Source organism: Cinclus cinclus, chromosome Z (assembly GCF_963662255.1).
Source record: "Cinclus cinclus chromosome Z, bCinCin1.1, whole genome shotgun sequence".
NCBI lineage: Eukaryota > Metazoa > Chordata > Aves > Passeriformes > Cinclidae > Cinclus > Cinclus cinclus.
Window position 1 is genome coordinate 77298792 of NC_085084.1, and position 18972 is coordinate 77317763.

At 42.9% G+C, this 18972-nt stretch overlaps 1 protein-coding gene across 6 annotated transcripts in view; it reads right to left on the bottom strand.

The window, feature by feature from the left end:
* Positions 1-2906: 2906 nt before the first annotated feature.
* UBAP1 (ubiquitin associated protein 1) overlaps positions 2907-18972 on the bottom strand; it is a 33653-nt gene continuing 17587 nt past the window's right edge. For 5 of the 6 annotated variants that reach the window (XM_062512767.1, XM_062512766.1, XM_062512768.1 and 2 more), the window contains 6 exons: positions 14741-14865; positions 11954-12877; positions 8548-8586; positions 7898-8095; positions 6471-6572; positions 2907-5037 (listed from right to left, as the gene is read on the bottom strand). In XM_062512767.1, the coding sequence (XP_062368751.1) occupies positions 4897-5037; positions 6471-6572; positions 7898-8095; positions 8548-8586; positions 11954-12877; positions 14741-14865 (1529 nt within the window). In that variant the 3' untranslated portion in view covers positions 2907-4896. The remainder of the gene's footprint in view (positions 5038-6470; positions 6573-7897; positions 8096-8547; positions 8587-11953; positions 12878-14740; positions 14866-18972) is intronic. The other variant, XM_062512771.1, reaches the window with a different exon arrangement.

Consider the following 18972-nt stretch of genomic DNA (forward strand, 5'->3'; position numbering starts at 1 on the left):
AAGCCTTCTCAGTAGCCAGAAATGCCAAGGGGAATGGAACACTGTGGCCTGACCAGCTGTGGGTTTTGCTGCCTGCCTGCACAGCCTCCCTGAGGAGCCCAGGTTGGGCTGAGCAGCAGGACAGTAAGTGCAATGACAGTCTGGGATGCATATTTGGTGCAAACACTTCCCAGGGATATCACCCAATGTAGGCCTGGGGAACAGAAGCAAATCCCACATCACTGCCCTGACTGTTGGGTTGTTTTTAGTGCTGGTTAGTCTCCATCTTGCAACTGAAACTGGATTGCTCTCTGGAGCAGAAAGCTGAGTTTCTCTAGGGTCTGAGGTTATGGCTCTCGAAATGGTTCCTGTGTCCTGGTCACAGGCCAGCAGTAAGCCACACCTGAACCTGGGTCAGAAGCCTCCCTCACTCACCCAGAAAGATGAGGCACCCAGGAACAAGACACATATTTCTTCATGGCACAGAGCATTGGTGCCTGACAGCCATCAGAGAGCTGTAAAGCAGTGGGATATCAGCACTCTGCTGAAACCAAGCAGGGAGGATGAGTGCTTAAAACCAGCAATTCCCTCTACTTCCTGGGGCCAGGGAGGGCTTTCCTGTAAGGTGAGGGGAATACGAGGCAGCTGGGTAGTCTTCCTGATAGCATAAATTAGATGTGGGCACTTAGTTTCCCCCAAATTCTCAGTGAGCATACAGCAAACACTGCTGTCAAGGAGCAGCCGAGGAGTTTGGCAAGTCTGTTTCCAACCAAGGAAAAGGTCAGACTGTAGATGTGTGCACAGGTCACAGGAAAATATGATGCCCAGGCAGAAACAGTGTGAAGGAGGATAATTTTCCCTTCACATACTCTGACATTTGGGAGATGAGTAGTGGGTGATTGCTTTTTCAGGTTTTTAAAAAGCAGCTGAGCAAAGTATATTTACAAGCTTTTCAAGTGTCTTACAGAAGCTGGACATTCCTAAGCATCACACAAGAATCATTTGCACAACCCATAACACCATGTCCTAACCCTGGTATCTGCAGGCATAATTGTGACAAGACAGATGAGTGACCAAAAATTTCTGCAAGCAGACAAGAGTTAAGTCAGCTGCCAGAGTGGAGCCAGCTGTGAATCCCATCTGATCAATTGTGAAAAAAGCAAGTCTCTGGCAGATCGGAGCCCCAGCACCAATTCCCAGAGCAGGAGTTATTTGCTGCCTTGAGGAACGGCCAGGAGTTTCTCAGTGTCCACTGAGAAACAACAAATAATCAAAACAACCCCACACACCATTTTCCAAGGGAGGTCTGATGCAATCTTTTTTGTAAAGGGGTTATCCAGCCAATCCACATGACTGTACCTTCTTAAATATATTTTGTCTGTTCTCCAAATTTTATTTTCTCAATGGAAGGTGAGACCAAAATAAAGAAATAAAGCATGGCCATGAAAATCAGCTCATCCCTGGCAATAAATGGACATGCTTGAAGTGCTGCACACCCCAAAGATACCAACACTGGGTTCCTCCTATGCATCAGAAACTATCAAGCTGTTGTCAGAAATGGTAATGTTTTTATCTTCCCTTTGAGGGTTATTACCTAGTTGCTGCTTTAATTCTTGTGTGAAAATGTGCTAAATGAACATTTTAAGTGTCATCCTCTTCCTACTGTTTGGCATTTCTGACAACTGCTACAAAAGGTTTTCACTTTAACTTGACCAATATGTGTTAAAGTGTCATTAAAGCAATCTAAGAGATTCAGCAAGCTTGGCCATGTACAATCAAGTAAACATAGAACTAAAAAGGATTCACTTTCGTATGCAGATGCAACAATGACTATTAATGCTTATTAGCAGACGCTTAATACTTTATTTCAATAGTTGACAGAATTTAAAATAAAATTCAATTTGCTACAGAACTCTGGTAAAAATCATTTTGGGTAAACGTGATGAAAATGCCCATTCGATTGACTGCAAAAGATTAAGTGGGGCTTGAAATCTGTATGAGCTCCCCTTCTCACAGGGCTTGTTGGTATGGTTTCAGAAGCCCTGACCCACATCCAGAATGACCCTTCCTGGCCTGGACAGCAGCCACAGAAAGCTGTTGACAGAGGTTCTGTGCTCCAGCAGGTCCGGAGCAGAAACCACAAAGCCTGGGGCACTGAGCAGCTGTGGCTCCCATTGCTCGACTGCAGGATCAGAAGCCCTCAGCTGCCATGGGGGTGAAGGGCCATTTCCAGGCTGCTGCTGTCCAGAACCAGCAGGAGGGAGCTCAAAAATACTCTTGTTGAAAGAAAGCACAAGCAGTTTAGGCTCTGCCTCTACACTTCTCACCAGCCTTTCCACCCAGGCACACAGACCTCTGACAAAGGTACAGCAGGGACATAAATCAATGTGACCTGACAGACTAAGGAAAAGCTCCAAGGTCATAAGTGTGACCCAGGGTGCAGCCAATTTCACCAGCCAGCAGCAGGGCAGAGCCCAGCCTTGCTCCAGCCAGCAGGACCCCCCCACACCCACAATGAACTGTGCCTGGACAGAACAGTACCAGATTAAAAAGTGCTGCACAGCACCCTGAACATTGAACTCTGGTCACATTGGGTCTCATTACATATTCATTCAGCAACTCCTCCAAGCCACCCCCTTAATCCCCTCACTCTGGTATTGTGAGATGCCAATGCAGGAAATAAGACTTTATGCCTTCGACTACACAATTTTAATCCAGAAACATCACAGCCAAAGCAAGAGTAGCATCACTAGGGTAGACCCAGGTGGGCACGGCTCTCTGAAATAAGACCTTGCATCTTCACAGGTGCCACTTCCCATCTTCACCTCCTTGCTCTCACCTCCACAAAAGCTCCAACAGCAGAGTGGTTATTCTGTGGGGTTAAGAGCCAGACCTTGGAGGGGAACTGAAAAAAGAACACACACTAATACAATCAGAGATTATTTTATTCAGAGGTTTGGTCTAAATAGTTGTTTCTTTACTGGAAAAGACTTCTTGCCCCTTCAGGACTGTCTGGTACCAGACAGACACTCACTGGGGTAGCAATTCTGAGAAAAGCAGAACAAGCAACACAACCAAATCCTCTCTGCAGTGACAGTAAAGCAGTTTGAATTTTGTTTTCAAGGTTTTCCAATTAATCAGGAACCCCATTTCCTCACTTCACTGTTGCATTTCTCACCTGGGAAGAAAGAAAAGCTGGGCATGACCTAAACTCTCAGAGGCAGCAGCTGCTATCCCACCAGCTGCTGAATGTCCTTTTTAGACAAGCTTTATTTTAGCTCCACCACTAGAAAATGGTGAAGGTCAACAACACTATAAAATATGTGCATGGCAACCTGCCCTGCTCATCCTCATCATCCCTCTCCACATCTCCTAGACACTTGCCAGCAGATCCCTCTCTTGCATCATTTTAAATAAATGTGTGTAATTCACACAGTTGGGCACCCCAGAGAGAATTCCAGGAGTGCACACTATGCCCAAATTAGATGTTTTGGTCATAGAAAGTTAACAACATAATGGAGACAAATGCCATCTCTTTTGGAGTCCTGATGAGCTGAAACCTCCTACTGAAAAACAATCTGATGCAATGAGCTGTTTTGCTCTCCAGCAGTCCAATGCTCCAGCTCCAGGCTCTAATGTGAGTCTGGATCCCCAGGCTGGGATTTTGACATAAAACAAAAATAAGCCACAGAGAAGCACAGCACCTTCCACCACTGCAGCTGCAGCCCAGAGACCTCTGGTTGGTCTGCCAACAAGAGCTGGCAGCACCTGGGCAGGCAGGATCCAGCAAGTTCCTTGTCTGCTACAGCCAAAGAGCATGAGAGATGGGAACCATGACTCTGGGAGTTACATTTCAGGGTTTTATTAGTTGTTCTTCTGCAGAATCAAAATATTTAGCAAATTAGAGATTTCTCAAGACTGCCGATACTTCATCTATTTAGAACTTGATCAATGTACAATGTAATACTTTGAGCTATCTAAAATAATCCCAAACCTGATTTGTAGTACTAGATGGTATTATTATGTAATTCTATAGCAGTGTGAAAAATTGAACTAATGCAGTGAGTATATTTGTTTTAAAGAAAGTGCTTGAAAGAAACCTCCTGCATCACACTGTGTATTATTTAAAACAAAAAGATAACTGACTTTCTAGCAGGGCATTGTCTTAAATATCCTACAAGTCCAGGGGATTGAAAACACTGACCCCAGGTCTCTGCCTTCAGGTTCAAGAACCAACACAAGTTGCAGGTCTAGGTCGTGGTCACAGCTTACCTGCTTCAAGGGAAACTCAGCATTGGACACTTGTGTCTGGCAGAAGTGTTGGATGCATGGGTGAAAAACAAAAACCAAGAGGACAAAACAAGGATTGCTCTTTATGCATAGTGACAGTTTCTGAACCAGTGTTTTACTAAATTACAGACTAACTTTCAACCAAAAAATAAAACTCCATTGCACTAAAGGTCAAATTTAACCAGGTAATCTGGACTGTGACACAGTCAAGTAATTCAGTACAAGCAGACAAGACACCATGAAAGCAGCTTCAAAGAACCAAAGCATCCTAGTTTCAGAACCAACTTAATATTCTCCTGTCCAACTCCAGTGCAACAATGAAGGGGGGAACCACTCCATCTCTACCTATGTACAATTCCAGTCGAGGCTGGGCAGTCTCAACTTTCCGTGGCCAAGCTAGAAAAAGGAAACTTAGGAAAGGACACTTTAAAATTTAATTTAAGAATGAAAGCTGGCCCTCAGTGGAAAGAGAAATGCTGGAGTGATGCACGCAGGCAGGTTTGCTCAGTCACTCTCCCTTGTATGCAAAAAGCTAGACTCCTTCCTGCTGAGAGCAAGTCGCACTGGATGCAAAGGTGGTGGGGTTCGTCCTGCTCCACTGCAGGCCAAGAATCCAGGAATGTGTCTTCAACTGGCTCCTGCACGGGCCATTAGGTCTTCCAAAGCATTGTGTTGGTCATTGTTGTGTAATAGTAAGACCTCCTTAATGTCTTTTAGTTCAAAGCCCATTTCTTTAAATTGACTCATTAACTGGAGAAGTTCTGTGATCTGAAAGACAGACAGCTTGTTATTTGCAAGAGAAAAGCAGATGGATCAATGCTTGTGGAGGTTTAGCACTGAGCCTGTCTTCAGCAGCTGGGCATGCCAGAACTGTGGATTCCTCCTCCCCAAGCACAGCCTATTGGAGCTCTGTTGGCAGAAAGCCTGTTCACACCAGAGCCACCAGAGCTCTGGGCACAGCAGCCCACAGGGACCTTCAGTCCACTCTGTTTGCCATCCTTCACTTCCAAAACCCTCTTCAACCAAGGCACCAAAGCTCAGTCTGCAGGGGTGTCTCTCTCACAGAAGGATATTTACCATCCTGGCCCAACATGAGATCCCAAAAACGCTGATTAATGGCACCCAGCTCCCCCATCCAGAAGCTTCTACTGCACCTGATTTTTTTTTTTAAGTCGCTTGGACTTTGGGAACAGTGCAGTAGCCCTTGCTATCAATTGGCTTCTGAGATCTAGGGCAAACTTGGGAGATCAGCACAAACCCCACTGTGTACATATGATACTTCCAACATAAACTGTGAATCCTCCCTGATCTTTGAAAAATAAAATGGCACGAAGTGAGTCAGCTGATCACTTTTATGAATGCACTGCCATTTACAGTTCATCTGCTCCACTCCAGAGGAAGGAAAAATCCCAAGAAAGCAGGTTGAAATGGGCAATCAGGAGATTAGCCATTTCCAATTCTGGGGCTGAGCCAATAGCAAATGGGCTTCTCAATCTCAGTTACTTTCCATCCTCGCACTGCTACTGCTCTGCTTACAAGATTATCACTTGTCCAAGAAGGGCAGGAAGGCATATCCATATTTGAGAGGGTTGGGTTGTACCTCTAAAGACTTCATGTAAAACTCTGTCACACAATAAGCTGGCAGACTTTAAAAGATCTTCCTGTCCTCTGCCCTTGCTACCTACTCCTGCTGTACCTTTGGTGCTGATAAAGCAGTCAGACAATGAAGCAGATGCCAAAACATGCATTTTCTATCTTCTTCCAGAGGAAGCCCTAACCCGATTTGCTGAGTAGCCAGGCAGATAGATGCACTTGTACAAGAGAGGAAATTCATGGCCAGGGCAGGCTGGCAAGGTTTGAAAGAGAATTTTCTGCTGCTGAAGGTAACTGTGCCTGTACCAAGCACCTCACCCACAAGAAAACTCTGGGCATTCAAAACAGTATGACCACAACAAGCAGGGTCTTTAAAAAAATCCTGTCCCCATAAAAAGGGATGCAAATGAGACTAACAGAACAGCACAGACAAATTCTAATGCTCTAACAATTTTTAGCTTTATCCACACAAAGATGTCTTTTGGCAGTCAGTTTTGGAAACAAGGCAGCATTACCATGAAAGCCAGAATTACTTCAGCCAGAGTAACTGCTGCTGGAATTCCCTGTCATGGCACATTTTTCTATTCCTGCACACATTGCACCCTCACCTTCTCTTCTGAACACTGGTGCATTTCCAAAGCTGCTTCAACAAGAAGTGGATCAAAGCCCTTCTCACAAAGCTGTCCATGTGCAAACAGGTAATCCAAAACCTGTGGAGAATGAAGAAAAACTGTTTGCAGAGAGGCACTTGCAGCAGGCAGCTGAACATCATCTTAGTACATGCAGGGGGGCTGAACATGAATCAACCCAGGACTTCACCAGGGACAGAGATATAGACCTTCCTAGAAGAGTTGAGACGCTCCTTACACAAGAGTTTGTGCAGAGAAGGTAGACAAACCCTTCTGTCCTGCTGTGCTCTCTGACCATCCCCTCCATTCTAGACAAAGCAGCCCTGGAAGTGCATCTTTAGCCCTCTGACAGCAGAGCATAAGTTTCATTGTGCTTTTTATATCACAAGTTTTAAAAATGAAACCATAGGTCCAGCAGTCAAGACTTGTCTGCTTTTAGCTTCCTCTCAGACAGCCACAAGAGCTGATGCAATCTCAGAGCAGTCAGCCTTTGAAGATCAACTCAGTATACTGGCAAGTGAGCTGCAAATCCCAGCTCACGCACACAGAAACTGCTGCCAAATTTGTTATCCATCCTCAGCTTTAAGGGGGAGGGTCAGGTAGGCAATGCTAGGTATGCAGAAGAGCAGAGCTTTCAAGTAGAACAACATTTAAAACCATCCTTTTAAGGGACCTTCTTTTTCCACTTGATACCACAGTTCACTCCAATGCAGAGCTTAAGCCACTCTCCGTGTGAAGGGAAAGGGCCAGCAGATCAGTGCCAAAAGCAGGAGTCCCTGGGACATACTCTGTACAGCACATAGCCTGCTGAGGGCCAGCACGGGAGGTTGGGCCATATTCTCCCACTTTGAAGTGTTTGAAGCAGAGCCACACTTTGCCCAGCAGCACTTTGTGCCCAGTGATGTTGTTTGAGCAGGCGTTGGAGACGGTGCTCGAGCAGGAAGGGGCAGCACAGGGCACACACAAGTCAGTCAGTGGGGCCTTGCAGGAGCCTTTCAGAGCTGTCTTAGGCCTGCAGGGGACAATCTCTCCACAAATAGAGATGTCAGTATTGTAAACCCTCATGCTCAGTACAAGGGAAGTTGGCTGGATTTCTGTCTCATGGCTCTAAACATGGCACAGAGCCATAGTAACCTTCTTTTGGATGTGTTTGTGGCTCCTGGAGAGACTCAGAATCTCTCCCCACAATTTCACAAAGAGCCCATCCCAAACTCAGCATGGCTCCAACCCAGCACCTGCAGGTGTGGCTGACTCTAGCAGTCTCTCACCAGAAATAAGTACAAGGTTTAGGCTGCAACCCCCTGTCAGAGTAAAGTATTTCCCCCACCCATTTTGCAAACCCAAGATGGCTTTCCCAGCAGAACTAGATCCAATCAAGCATTTCTCTGCACTGCATGAGCTCTTACCTGATCTATGTTCTGTCCCTTCTTCTTCATGGCTTTCAGGACGTTCTCAGGCGAGTAGCCCATGTTGACCACAGTCTCCACACAGTGCCTCTCGCTGGGGGAGAGGCCCTGCTGCAGCTCAGCTGTGAGACCGCCCAGCCACTTCGTGCAGCTGCTGTTATTGGGCACTTTAGACACTGCAAAGTTTTGGTGTGTTACCTAAGGGGAGAAAACCCAGAGGCTGAGGTGATCGTCATCTCCTGCATCCCCACATCCTGTTTCTGCCTAGTGCCAGAACCAGCATACCCCATGCAATTAATCCAGAAGGTTATCTAGAGTGCCCTGGGGAAGTTACACACCGTGAGGATGAAACCAAGCAGCTTGATTCCCACCATACTCTTTTAACACTCAAAGCAACAATCAACAACCCAGATTCTCCACAGTGAACCCTCTCCTGGTGGTGTGACAAAGCCTTTGAACACCCAAGCCCTGCAACAGTGAAGGCTGGGACATAGCCAAACCCTGCAACTCAAAAAAAGCACAGATTGCTTCCCTCACCTCAGGTTTACTCATCACCTATGATTTTCTGTACTCAAAGGAACACCACTTATCAAGATTACCATACACATGATCAAATGCAAGCAAGCACACAGGTGTATTTGGAAACTTACCACAGGGATTTCTGTTTCCTGGTAGTCTGGGTATACCTGCTGGACAACACACAAATAAAACAAGTATAAACATCATGCACCAGTCAGCAGAATTTGCCACAGCTGGGAGAGGAGGGTTTTAGAGAAGATTCTACCACAGTATAGCAGACTTTAGGGTGTGATCAGGCTTCCACATATGAGATGCTGATATTACCCATTGCCTGCAGCTATAGAATCATCATCATCATTAGGATAACTCCTCCTCTCAGCACTCAACAAACAGATTATACTCCAAGAAGGATGTGTGTACCCCCACAATAATTATAAGATTATTTATTCTGTCACTGTAACAGCTGCATGTTCACACAGCCCCAGTTCAGCTCCTGATCAAGTCTACACTGCCTAAGTAACAGTGATAATTTTGAAGTCATTGCCTAAAGGCTTCTCTGGGCTTTTTGACTATGTGAAGGGGTAAGAGAAAAATACACCTCTTTTCTATTCTCGAAGCACTGAACTCCATTCACCCCACAGGAACAACTCCAAAGAGCATGTGAGTTTTCCACCCAGCACTTGTCCCACTCCCAGCATACCAGCAAGGCTGGGTCATTCCCCTGCTGTGCATTTGCTCTGCTTCTGCAGAACCTCCCCACCATTTTGTACAACCTTGCCCAAGTTAACAACAGTGCAAAGTCAGGCCTTGGCCTCACCACAGCTACATATTTCCATTCAATACATTTAAAACTCCTGCATTTTAAACAGAGTTATAACAGACTGCAAGAAATCACTGTGGACCAAGAACTGCTGTTTTTAGCATTTCTTAATACTTATTATGCCAGCACAGATTGCTTGAAAGAGCACACATCCTTCAGAACGGCATTCTTAGTGCCCAAACTGAACAACAAAAAGCCCTGTATATAATACCAATTCTGAAAAATAACTATTATGATTTTGAAAAATTCCATTTATTTACAAAAAGATCCAAAACCACCACCAAGGAGGTTTTGTTCTGCATTTCCAAACACCTTCTAGGGTAAGAATTTCTCTTCTAGAAGACTAACCCTGAGATATCACATTTGTTCTGATGCACTAGGGTCTCCAAGAACCTATTCTTGTGGTGTGTTCCTCACACACATCCTCTCTCCAGACACTTTTTCAAGGACAAGAAGCACTCGAATATAGGAATCATTGAAACAGGGAAAACAACCCTGAAATCAGCTAGTGGACTATCACACCAAAGTATGATGCTTCATTATTGACACTGCAGCCAGGAAAACCAAAAGTTTTTCTCACACCAGAGATTCAACAGTCTGGGAAAGCCAACTGCTCCTACTCAATCTACTTGAGTTTAACTTCAACCTCCTGTCTTCATTAGTCATTTCTACCTGTGCTAAAGCTGCAAAAATTAATGTACTGAGATTCAAGAAAAAATAAAAGTGAGGAGAGGGGATCTCCAAAGAACTTATGTACCCTCAGAGAAACCACAGATTTATTTCCATAGAAAATTCCTAGAAGATTCCTAGATCCAAATGAGTGGTATAGCAAAAACTCCTGTGGTAACTGCAAATTCAAGTTAGAATTTCTAATCTTGTAAGAAAAAAAAAAAAAATAAAATCACTATGGAATACATTGGGATACAAGCCTTCTGCTCCCTGCCACAGAGATGTCTGTTTTCTTTCTACTGTTTTCATACTCTGAGGACTTTTGTTACATTTACTTAAATTCATTTGTTGTAATTACTTAAATTTCTTGTGTATCAGCCATTAGTTTCCAGTGGAACCATACTGTGGAAACAAAACAAGTATAATCTGAAGTCTTGGAAGTGAAACACAACGAACTAAACATAATTATTGGTTGACTACTTCCACAGCATAAATAGTTTCAAATTAATGAATTAGTTTTATTAGTTCTCCTAGTAAGTCTACTAGATTTTTTCCCCCAGTTTGTATCATCCCTTACAGCATTGCTGAGAATACACTTTCCCTCATGGTCTTTACAAACTTTTGTTCGGCACAAAGATTTGAATAGTTTGAGTGCAAATTTAGGCATCTTAATGCAAATCTACCCAGTTGTAAGTGATCTTTCCTCCCCAGAGATGCTATGTGTTCCCTAACTGAGGTCATACAGACCCCTCTCACACCTGTGACCTGCAGCGGTGAACAGCACATTGCTGCTCCTGCCAAAGTTGACAGTATTGAATTTGTTCCAGTCATTAACAAACAGCTGTTCTGCTGTGCTCTGTCAGACACACTATTTCCCAGAATACTGTACCTCACAATTATGAGTGCATTTACCTAACCCTGGAAAGAGGTGGGAGGACAAAATGGAGAAGCATCACTTGTTTCAGAGCACATGGTGTCACACAAAAACTTACAGTATGCCACTAAAGCCACAGAATCACTGAAACGCTGCTTATACTGGACAGACAAAAAAAAGCCCACATTATTTTAGAACAAGCTAGAGGATCTGACTACACAGCTTTCACTAGTCCTCATGAGTACTGCTGTCCAGATCTATGGTTCTTCGTAAAAAAATAAAACCCCACAAGCTTTAATCTGTTCTTCTTCATGAAGAGACAAAACCAACACCTAATGTGAAGTTACTGTCCTCAAAGTAATTTTATAACTTGCAACAGGATTGAGGAAATGAAGAATCAATCTCCCATCTCAGAGCTGTATGGTGACCAACTGTAACACAAAAAATACAAGAAGATGTTCAAGACTGGTTTTAGTCTCCACTAAGCAATGACTCCATTCTCCTTCACAAGAAAGGGTGAACACAAGATTTCACATCACTATAATTATTTTTTCCACTAAAGATTAGGTTTTTAAAGGATCTCAGGAAGAAAATTGAAACTAAAAAAAAAATAAATAGGCTTACTCCACTGCAGATCAACCACAAGCACTTTTTTCATCCCTGAATGACACAGCACATGAATGTGTTTTAACCTATTATTTCTTCTATTCCTTGAGAAACCCACATCTTCCATTATTTCCAGCAAATAAACAAGCAAACCAAGGAAGAAAACCAGAAGAGATTTGATTCAAAGCCTAACAGCACTTCAGAATCTGATATATCTCATCTGGGTAGGACAAAATGCAGGACTGTACACAGAAGATGCCTTATATGCTTAGCTCAAAGGTATGCAACTATCAACAATAAATGAGAACTGAAAGGCTGGAAGAACAAACACTAGAATTGGTCTAAAAATGTCAAATTTGGGGGGAAATGCAGAGTAATAGTCTGAAGATGAGAATTACCACCACAGACCTGTTGGATTGATTAATATGCCACTTAAATTAAGAGGCTGTACAAGTCACTCCTAGTAAATGAAATTATAACCAAAGCAACAGGGTAATTTAAAAGCAAGAGTTGCCTCTGCACCTCCACCTCTGACCAGCAACCCCAGTTCCACTCACTCCATGTTTACCGTAGTCAATGTGCTCTGAGATGATTCCTCTTCTGTACAAACAGTCGAAACAGCCAGGGAAGGCAGCCTGGATGAAGAGGATAATGTCTCCCTGCCACTGTCCTCATTTAGAGCGGAAAGACCAAGCACATGGTGTCCGTTCAGTTCGCTGGCTTTACTCTGAGCACAGGTCTGCAAAGAGCTAAGCAAAGTGCCATTGCGGAGACAGGTAGTGCTGTGGAAAGTGCTCGTGAGCTTTGATGATTTCTGCTCACCCTCATCGGAGTCAAGCTTAGGGAATGACAGGGATTTGATATTACTCACTGAAGTGATGGGGGAAAGGGACACTTTGGAAGACAATGACATCTTTTCACAGTTTCCCAACTGTGGTAAAGTGATAAAGCCATTGGGTTTGTGAAGGGGTTTGAAGTCCAGTGTGGCCCTTTCTATGGATGCCAGAACTTCTTCATCTTGCAACACAGACTCAGACCCTCCTTTAGGCAAAGTATTATCTAACAGCTGGGCAACAATTGGCCCAGTAGTACCAACATGAATTTCGAGGATATTTTTTAATTCCTCCTTATCATCGATAGTTTTTAATTCCAGTTTGTCAAATGGGTCTTCTTCGCATTCAAAATCAGCTGGGTTGAAATCTGCCTTTGGTCGAGGTGGACTGAGGACCTTTTGCTTTACAGAGCTGGTGTTGGCTGGGGTAGGAGTCAGAATGTTATTGTGCTGCAGGCTAGCAAGGATGGGGTTAATAGGAGGAGGCATGGCTTCAGGGCAAGGTCCCTCTGAGAACCCCATCTTGGTGCTGTCCTCTGGAACTGCTTTTGAGTTTGCTAGAGCTTCTTCTGCCTTGCGTTCAGCTTCTCTCTGGGCAGCCTGAATTTTTTTGATGTCTTCAGCCCACTCAATTGTTTTCTTTTCCAGTGAGAAGTCATACTGGATGGGGGTGGAGGGGGAAAGAGAGAAGGGAAAGTAAAAAAACAAACTATAAGGACCACAGCTACTACTTCCAACACGGACATAAAGTAACACAAAAGATCTACATTAATTACCTGGAACAGCAACATTTTTTCACAGACTGCAGATTGACAAAGCAGGCAGACACCAGAAATATTTAATTTTGCCACTAACAGCAAAATCTGGCTGCAACCTGGATTAGAATACTGTATTTTGCCTCCTTCCTATGGTTAGTTTTGCTTTAGAACTGCTCACCAAGATCAGTTTCACAGCCCTCCCACCTTCTTCCCCCAGGACAAGGGAAGCAGCAAGGGGAAGTCTAGTGAAATATTAGATGAATAATCACACGCTTATCTGGCAGCACCAAACTATCCCCAGTCCACAAGTTCCACAGATCATTCAGCAGAGTATTTTTGCATTCAAAGGCCAGTACAGTATTACTCAGTTTCCCCTAAAAGATTCCTAAAGGACTTGATATTACGAGTGTTACACCCTTTGGTTTAGGCAGTATTTTCATTCCCACTCCAGTGCAGTGCCTCACCAGCCAAAGGGGATACAGTGGCTACACCAGTGAGAACACATACAGGCAGCACCAGATTTTGCTATAGTTACTCATGTGACAGTATCTCAAAAGCTTTCCCCATTTAACATCATGTCCTTTAAGGCCAGATCAGCAATAGGAAGGCATCTATTCACAACCAGTGTACTGACCAAGGAGTGGCTTAGTTATAAAGGGCAAAATTCTGAGGTGCCTAGCTCTATCTTTAAATATCCATATATTTTTTCATTCTAAAAAAAGTGGGTGGGAAGCTCTGTTTCCAGCATGTCTCTCTCTTTAACAGCACTCAATACAGCTGTAAAAAGAGTTAAATTCCACTGAGAGATGCACAGTCCACACTGTGCAGGATGTTGCAGTCTGAACAGGCACACTGTGCTGGCTGAGCCCCAGCTTGGCAGTAAAATGGAGACACAGCACAATCAAGACAGAACAGTACATCAGCATCTCCTTTAGCTCCCCCACACCAACTTAACGGAGTGGAAATATGGGTATACCTGATTACCTGAGAATCAGGTAACTGTTTAATGGCTATGAGTGAAAAGCCATGAAGTAGAATAACAGGGTAATACATAGGGCAGAGAGAAAACAAAAGCAGCAAGAAAAAAGCAGAACCACCTACAGCAATCTGTCACAGACAAAGTAAAAACAATCATCAGTTGGGACTGGTCAAGGAAAATCATGGATCCAAATCAGAAAACACAACTCCATTAGACTTCCTGTATCACAAGCTGCATTTGCAGATTAGATTTCCAACAGTTACGCTAAAGCAATTGGTTTTATGCTACTAACAGCTTATTTTACCAGAAACATGTTCCTCAAGACAGGGAAGCCATCCATGTACCAAGTTGTAACCTGTTTGCCCTGCAGCTTAGAAAGAATTCTCACTCAAAACTACACAGAAGAACACACAAGAACTACACAGGAAATAAGAACTGAAAATTATGCCAGGCGTATCAGTTCTTAGGATTTTTCCCCTTAAAAATTATATTCAAATTTCATCAAGGTAACATTTAGAATTAACTACTACACAAAACCACTGTGCTTCTTCAAAGCAGATAGACTAAGACAAATGCTTAAAAATAAAAGCCTAATGGCTTTTTAAGGCAACAAAAATTAGAAGCTTTTTGCATGACCCATCATATTTTACTTTTCTATATAGCCCAACAGATCTTCTAGAAATACAAGATTGACTGTGCGCAAACTGACAACTTGGAATGTGCAGCACCACTGGTTGGGACCAGGGGTGAGCGGGGAAAGAGAAGGAAGGCAAAATTATCACTTACCTGGGCTTCTCTGACAAGCTGAGAAGAATCTGACAGACAGAAACCAATGGGTAATCCAACCTTTGCTGGGGTTTTGAACTTGTCTCCTATCTTAAATGGGACATCATCAAGGTAACTGAAAGGCCCTGAAATCAGAAGCAGAAATTGCATTAAGAAAAAGAAGAAAAACACAACACACAAATTTCACGCCTTCAATTCAGGCTCACATGGCTGTATTTAGGAACTATTTTATCTCCACTGCAGCATCTATACCAGATAACAACACAAATCGAGTGTGAAGCTGATTGGACTTTAGGTTAGGGAGTTTGCTCAGATATTTAATTTAATACCTAAATTCTAGCAAAAGGAAAACCCCCTCAACACCACAATGCACCAGATTTTGATATCAATGTGACCATCATCTTAGCTGCCTTTGCAACAACACAATTCCTACAGAAGTGGAAGTTGAAGCTCTCCTGAACACGGTATTCCATCTCTATAAAAAGATACATAATTTTTTGTCGTAGTCAAAATGGATTTTAAAATCAGCCATCTTTAGAACAACTAATACAAACTACAATCCAGGTTTTGACACACAAGTCGTAAGTAGTACTGGGACAGAAGTGGTCACAAAGGCAAAGTGATGAATCAAAGCCATTCTACTTTAAACAAAACACAGTGAAATACCAAGGCTATTTAGCACAGCAACTCTGATTTTTGAAATAAGGCAATCAAACTTTATCAGGCCCTATACCTGTCCTTGTTTTCTGGTTTAACACTTTTCCTGCAAAGGAAAAAACACTTAGATCTCAGCCACCTCCAAGCAGACAGACTATTTGCATGTTTTCCTTAGGCAGCTGTGAAGTATGAGAAACCCAAAATACAAACTAAATAGCTTTTCCATTAACTGGTAGTGGTCTCTTGGATCACTGCTCTAAGCTTTTGGAACCACAGGGAAGGTCCTGGCATGTATAACAATCTGAGGAGTGACTCTAGGCCTCACTTGCAGCTTCCCCAAGTGACACAGATACAGGAAGACATTAGAGGCAACATCTAAGACTGTGTTCAGTGACCAAACCCTTGCTCAGTGAACTGTGACTTGCTGTTTTTATCTGACCCATTTTCATACTCAGATGGCAGTTTAAGTACTGTTTGTGCTCCCTCACTGTTGATTCATCTACAAGGCAGCCACAGACTCCCAGAGGCTGAGCAGCTTTCATAAACAAGAACATCCTGTCAATGTGCAGTTAAAGGCTTACATGCTGTCATTACTTGACCTCTCATACTATGCACACACTGCGTGGTCACAGAGTCCTGTTAGGACAGTTTGAAATTATCAGGATGAACAACTTAGACCCCACCTGCATGTCCAGGATGAAAAGTGCTTCAAGTAGAACAGCATTTTCAGTGATCATTACTGGGAATCACATATCCAAGCACTGCACAGCACAGCATCCAGACAGCATCTCACTTAGCCAACACTGCCACTCTTTGCAACACAACATCTAAGTTGTACTTGAGCTGACAGTTTGAGAGCCTGATACGCCAAAGCATTTGCTTATACAGAAATAACTGTGGCAGCCACTGCAGCCAGAGTGGTAAATCATGGCCAGGTCAGAGACAACCAAATTTGCCAACTGCTGCTACCATGGCCTGGCAGTCTATTGGCATGGCACAAGTCCTGTTCTAAACCAGATGATCCAAGCACAGCAGGATTACCTCTCCACATGGATACCCCAGCCCAAATTGCTCAGTGTGCAAATCCTTGTCTTCTTATACCTATTGGCAATATGTAGTGGGCACTTCCCCTTGCACAACTACACCTGAAGCACATGCCAGCCACAGAGGCTAATAGCACAAACTTTGCAGTTTACATAGCAGCAATCTTGTTTTGCACAGCAGATAAAAAATACTAAGCACACCTAGACTAGCTATATTGACAGCTGCCAGCTTAACCCCAGAAGCTTAACTAAGGCATAAAAACTTTCTACTTTCTTCCCCGTATACTGATTTTTTAATAACAACTTTTACTATAACCTCACCCTGAATATAACTATGACACAAAGCCTAAAAGCACATATTAAAAACACCTCAAATGGTTTAGGACATTTGATGGCCAAAAGTCTAAGGCAAAACACCTATGCACACAGAACTCAGTTTGTTCCAGCCCAGTCAGAACAGTACTAGCATGGTGAAGCTAAAATCTCATCCAGAGAGCCAAGAATCCTTTTCGTGAGCAGATCACAGTGAACACACTGAGGAGTAAAAGGTGCAAATTCTGTTAAATGCCACATTCTAGAGCAGTAAGAAAAACCTACATAAAAAAGCTATTATGAAAGACATTGTTAAAACAGTCACCTGTGCAAGTGAGAGGACTGGAGTTATTACCAAACTGTTATTAATAATTTAGTATCTGTTTATTTAAATCTCAATTTAACTTTAGTTATTCAGTATCTGTTAGCCACTTCATCCTTGTATTCATTAAAAGCATACTGAGTAATTTCTGGGAACAGACCTAGCAAAAGGGTACTTGTCAGCCTAGCCTTTGGCACTGTGCTCTTGTACTACATTGCTGGCACAACAAACTACTACAAGAATAGGATTTCCCTCCACTTCAGTATAATTCATAGAAGTGTCCTTCAGTTTGGCACCAGAATGGAACCACTTCAGAAAAACAAACGAACATACAACCAAAACAGTTAGCAGTTATGAATGGGGAACAGTTTTGAAACCATGTGTAACTTTGTTGCTGTGGTCACACCAACCACTTACACAATTGTCAGAAATCAAAAGAGTTAAAAAGCTTTTAAACTGTATAGCAACAGCAAAACTATAACTGAAATACTGAAGCATCACACTTGGCATAACCCATGCAGGAAAAGGGATTTCTTTCTCTCCACTCATACCTTGTGTTCCCATTTTCATCTGAACATGGTCCTGAGCAATCTGCTCTAGGTGACCCTGCCAGGGGTTTGGACATGACAATCTGCAGATGTCCCTGCCAGCCTCAACCATTCTGTGATTCAGTGACAACCCTCTGACCTCTAATAAGCAGTTCAACAATAATTACAAGAGATACATAAACTATATTGACTGATTTCATCAGCCTGCTAGAGATACAGAGCTGAAGGCAGCCAGGGGGAGGGATGCTCCACTGTAAACCAAAACTCACTCAGTGAGATAACCATGAAGACTGAAACAACTGCCCTGATGATCTCTTAAGACATAACTAAGACAAGGAAGTTGCTCCACGACTCCTTAGAAACTATACTGTGAAATTGTGATTAGGAACAGAGGGCACACAAAGGAGCAGATAAGTTAACCAGGCAGCTCACAGCACCACTTGTTTGAACCTTGTTATTTTGAAGCCAGGAGCATGTTCCACCATACCATACTGTTCTGGGTAATATTTAAGACATGTTGAATTCTAGCCATGAGCAGCCTTTGCTAGCCAGGTTAGGTGAGGAGAGAAATAAAAACAGACATAAAAGAGATGCAGATCAGAGTGTTCTAGATAGAGAGACTGTTTACAGACAGAGCAGCAACTGCTGAATAGCTGGCAACTACCAAACGAAAAAAATAGTTGTCTTGCAGCAGGGTCACTGGGCCACAGCAAAGGAGGAGATCACCTAAAAATGAATTTTTGATAGGCTATTTTTATTAATCCTTAACCCCATGTTTAAGTGAGGCATTTATTATTTTGTACTTCAACTTCACATTTGCAAGACTGAATAAAAAACTCCAGGAAAAATGGAATTCCCAAGGATCCTTTTATTGGAAAAATTATCCAGAAAGAGCAAGGCTGAATTTCTAAAAGGATTAGTTTTGATAGCCTGAAAAGTCATGATTACTGATTTGAGGAAGCCACTTTACATACAACTAACTGAACACTAGTGTTCCACAGCAATATCAATTACACTCAAATTACAGCCCCCTTCTCTAAAAAATAAGGACATTACAGGAAAATAACTCTTATGGTACCAATCACTTGCAAGACTTTATGAATCTCATCCATAGAAGACAGAAAAATAGAGTCTCTTCTTCACCTGCCTTCTGAACCAGGTTAGTCCAATTTAGGAGACAAATTCATGGCTGAGCAAAAATGAAGCACAATTCAAAGTTGTATTAAAAGCTTCACTTTCAATTCAACTTCTCATGTGACTTTCATAGGAAGATGCTACAGATCTAATGTCCACTTCAGCAAACACCAGAGCAGGTTTGATTTTGAAGAGGAATTTGCTGGGGGAGGAGAA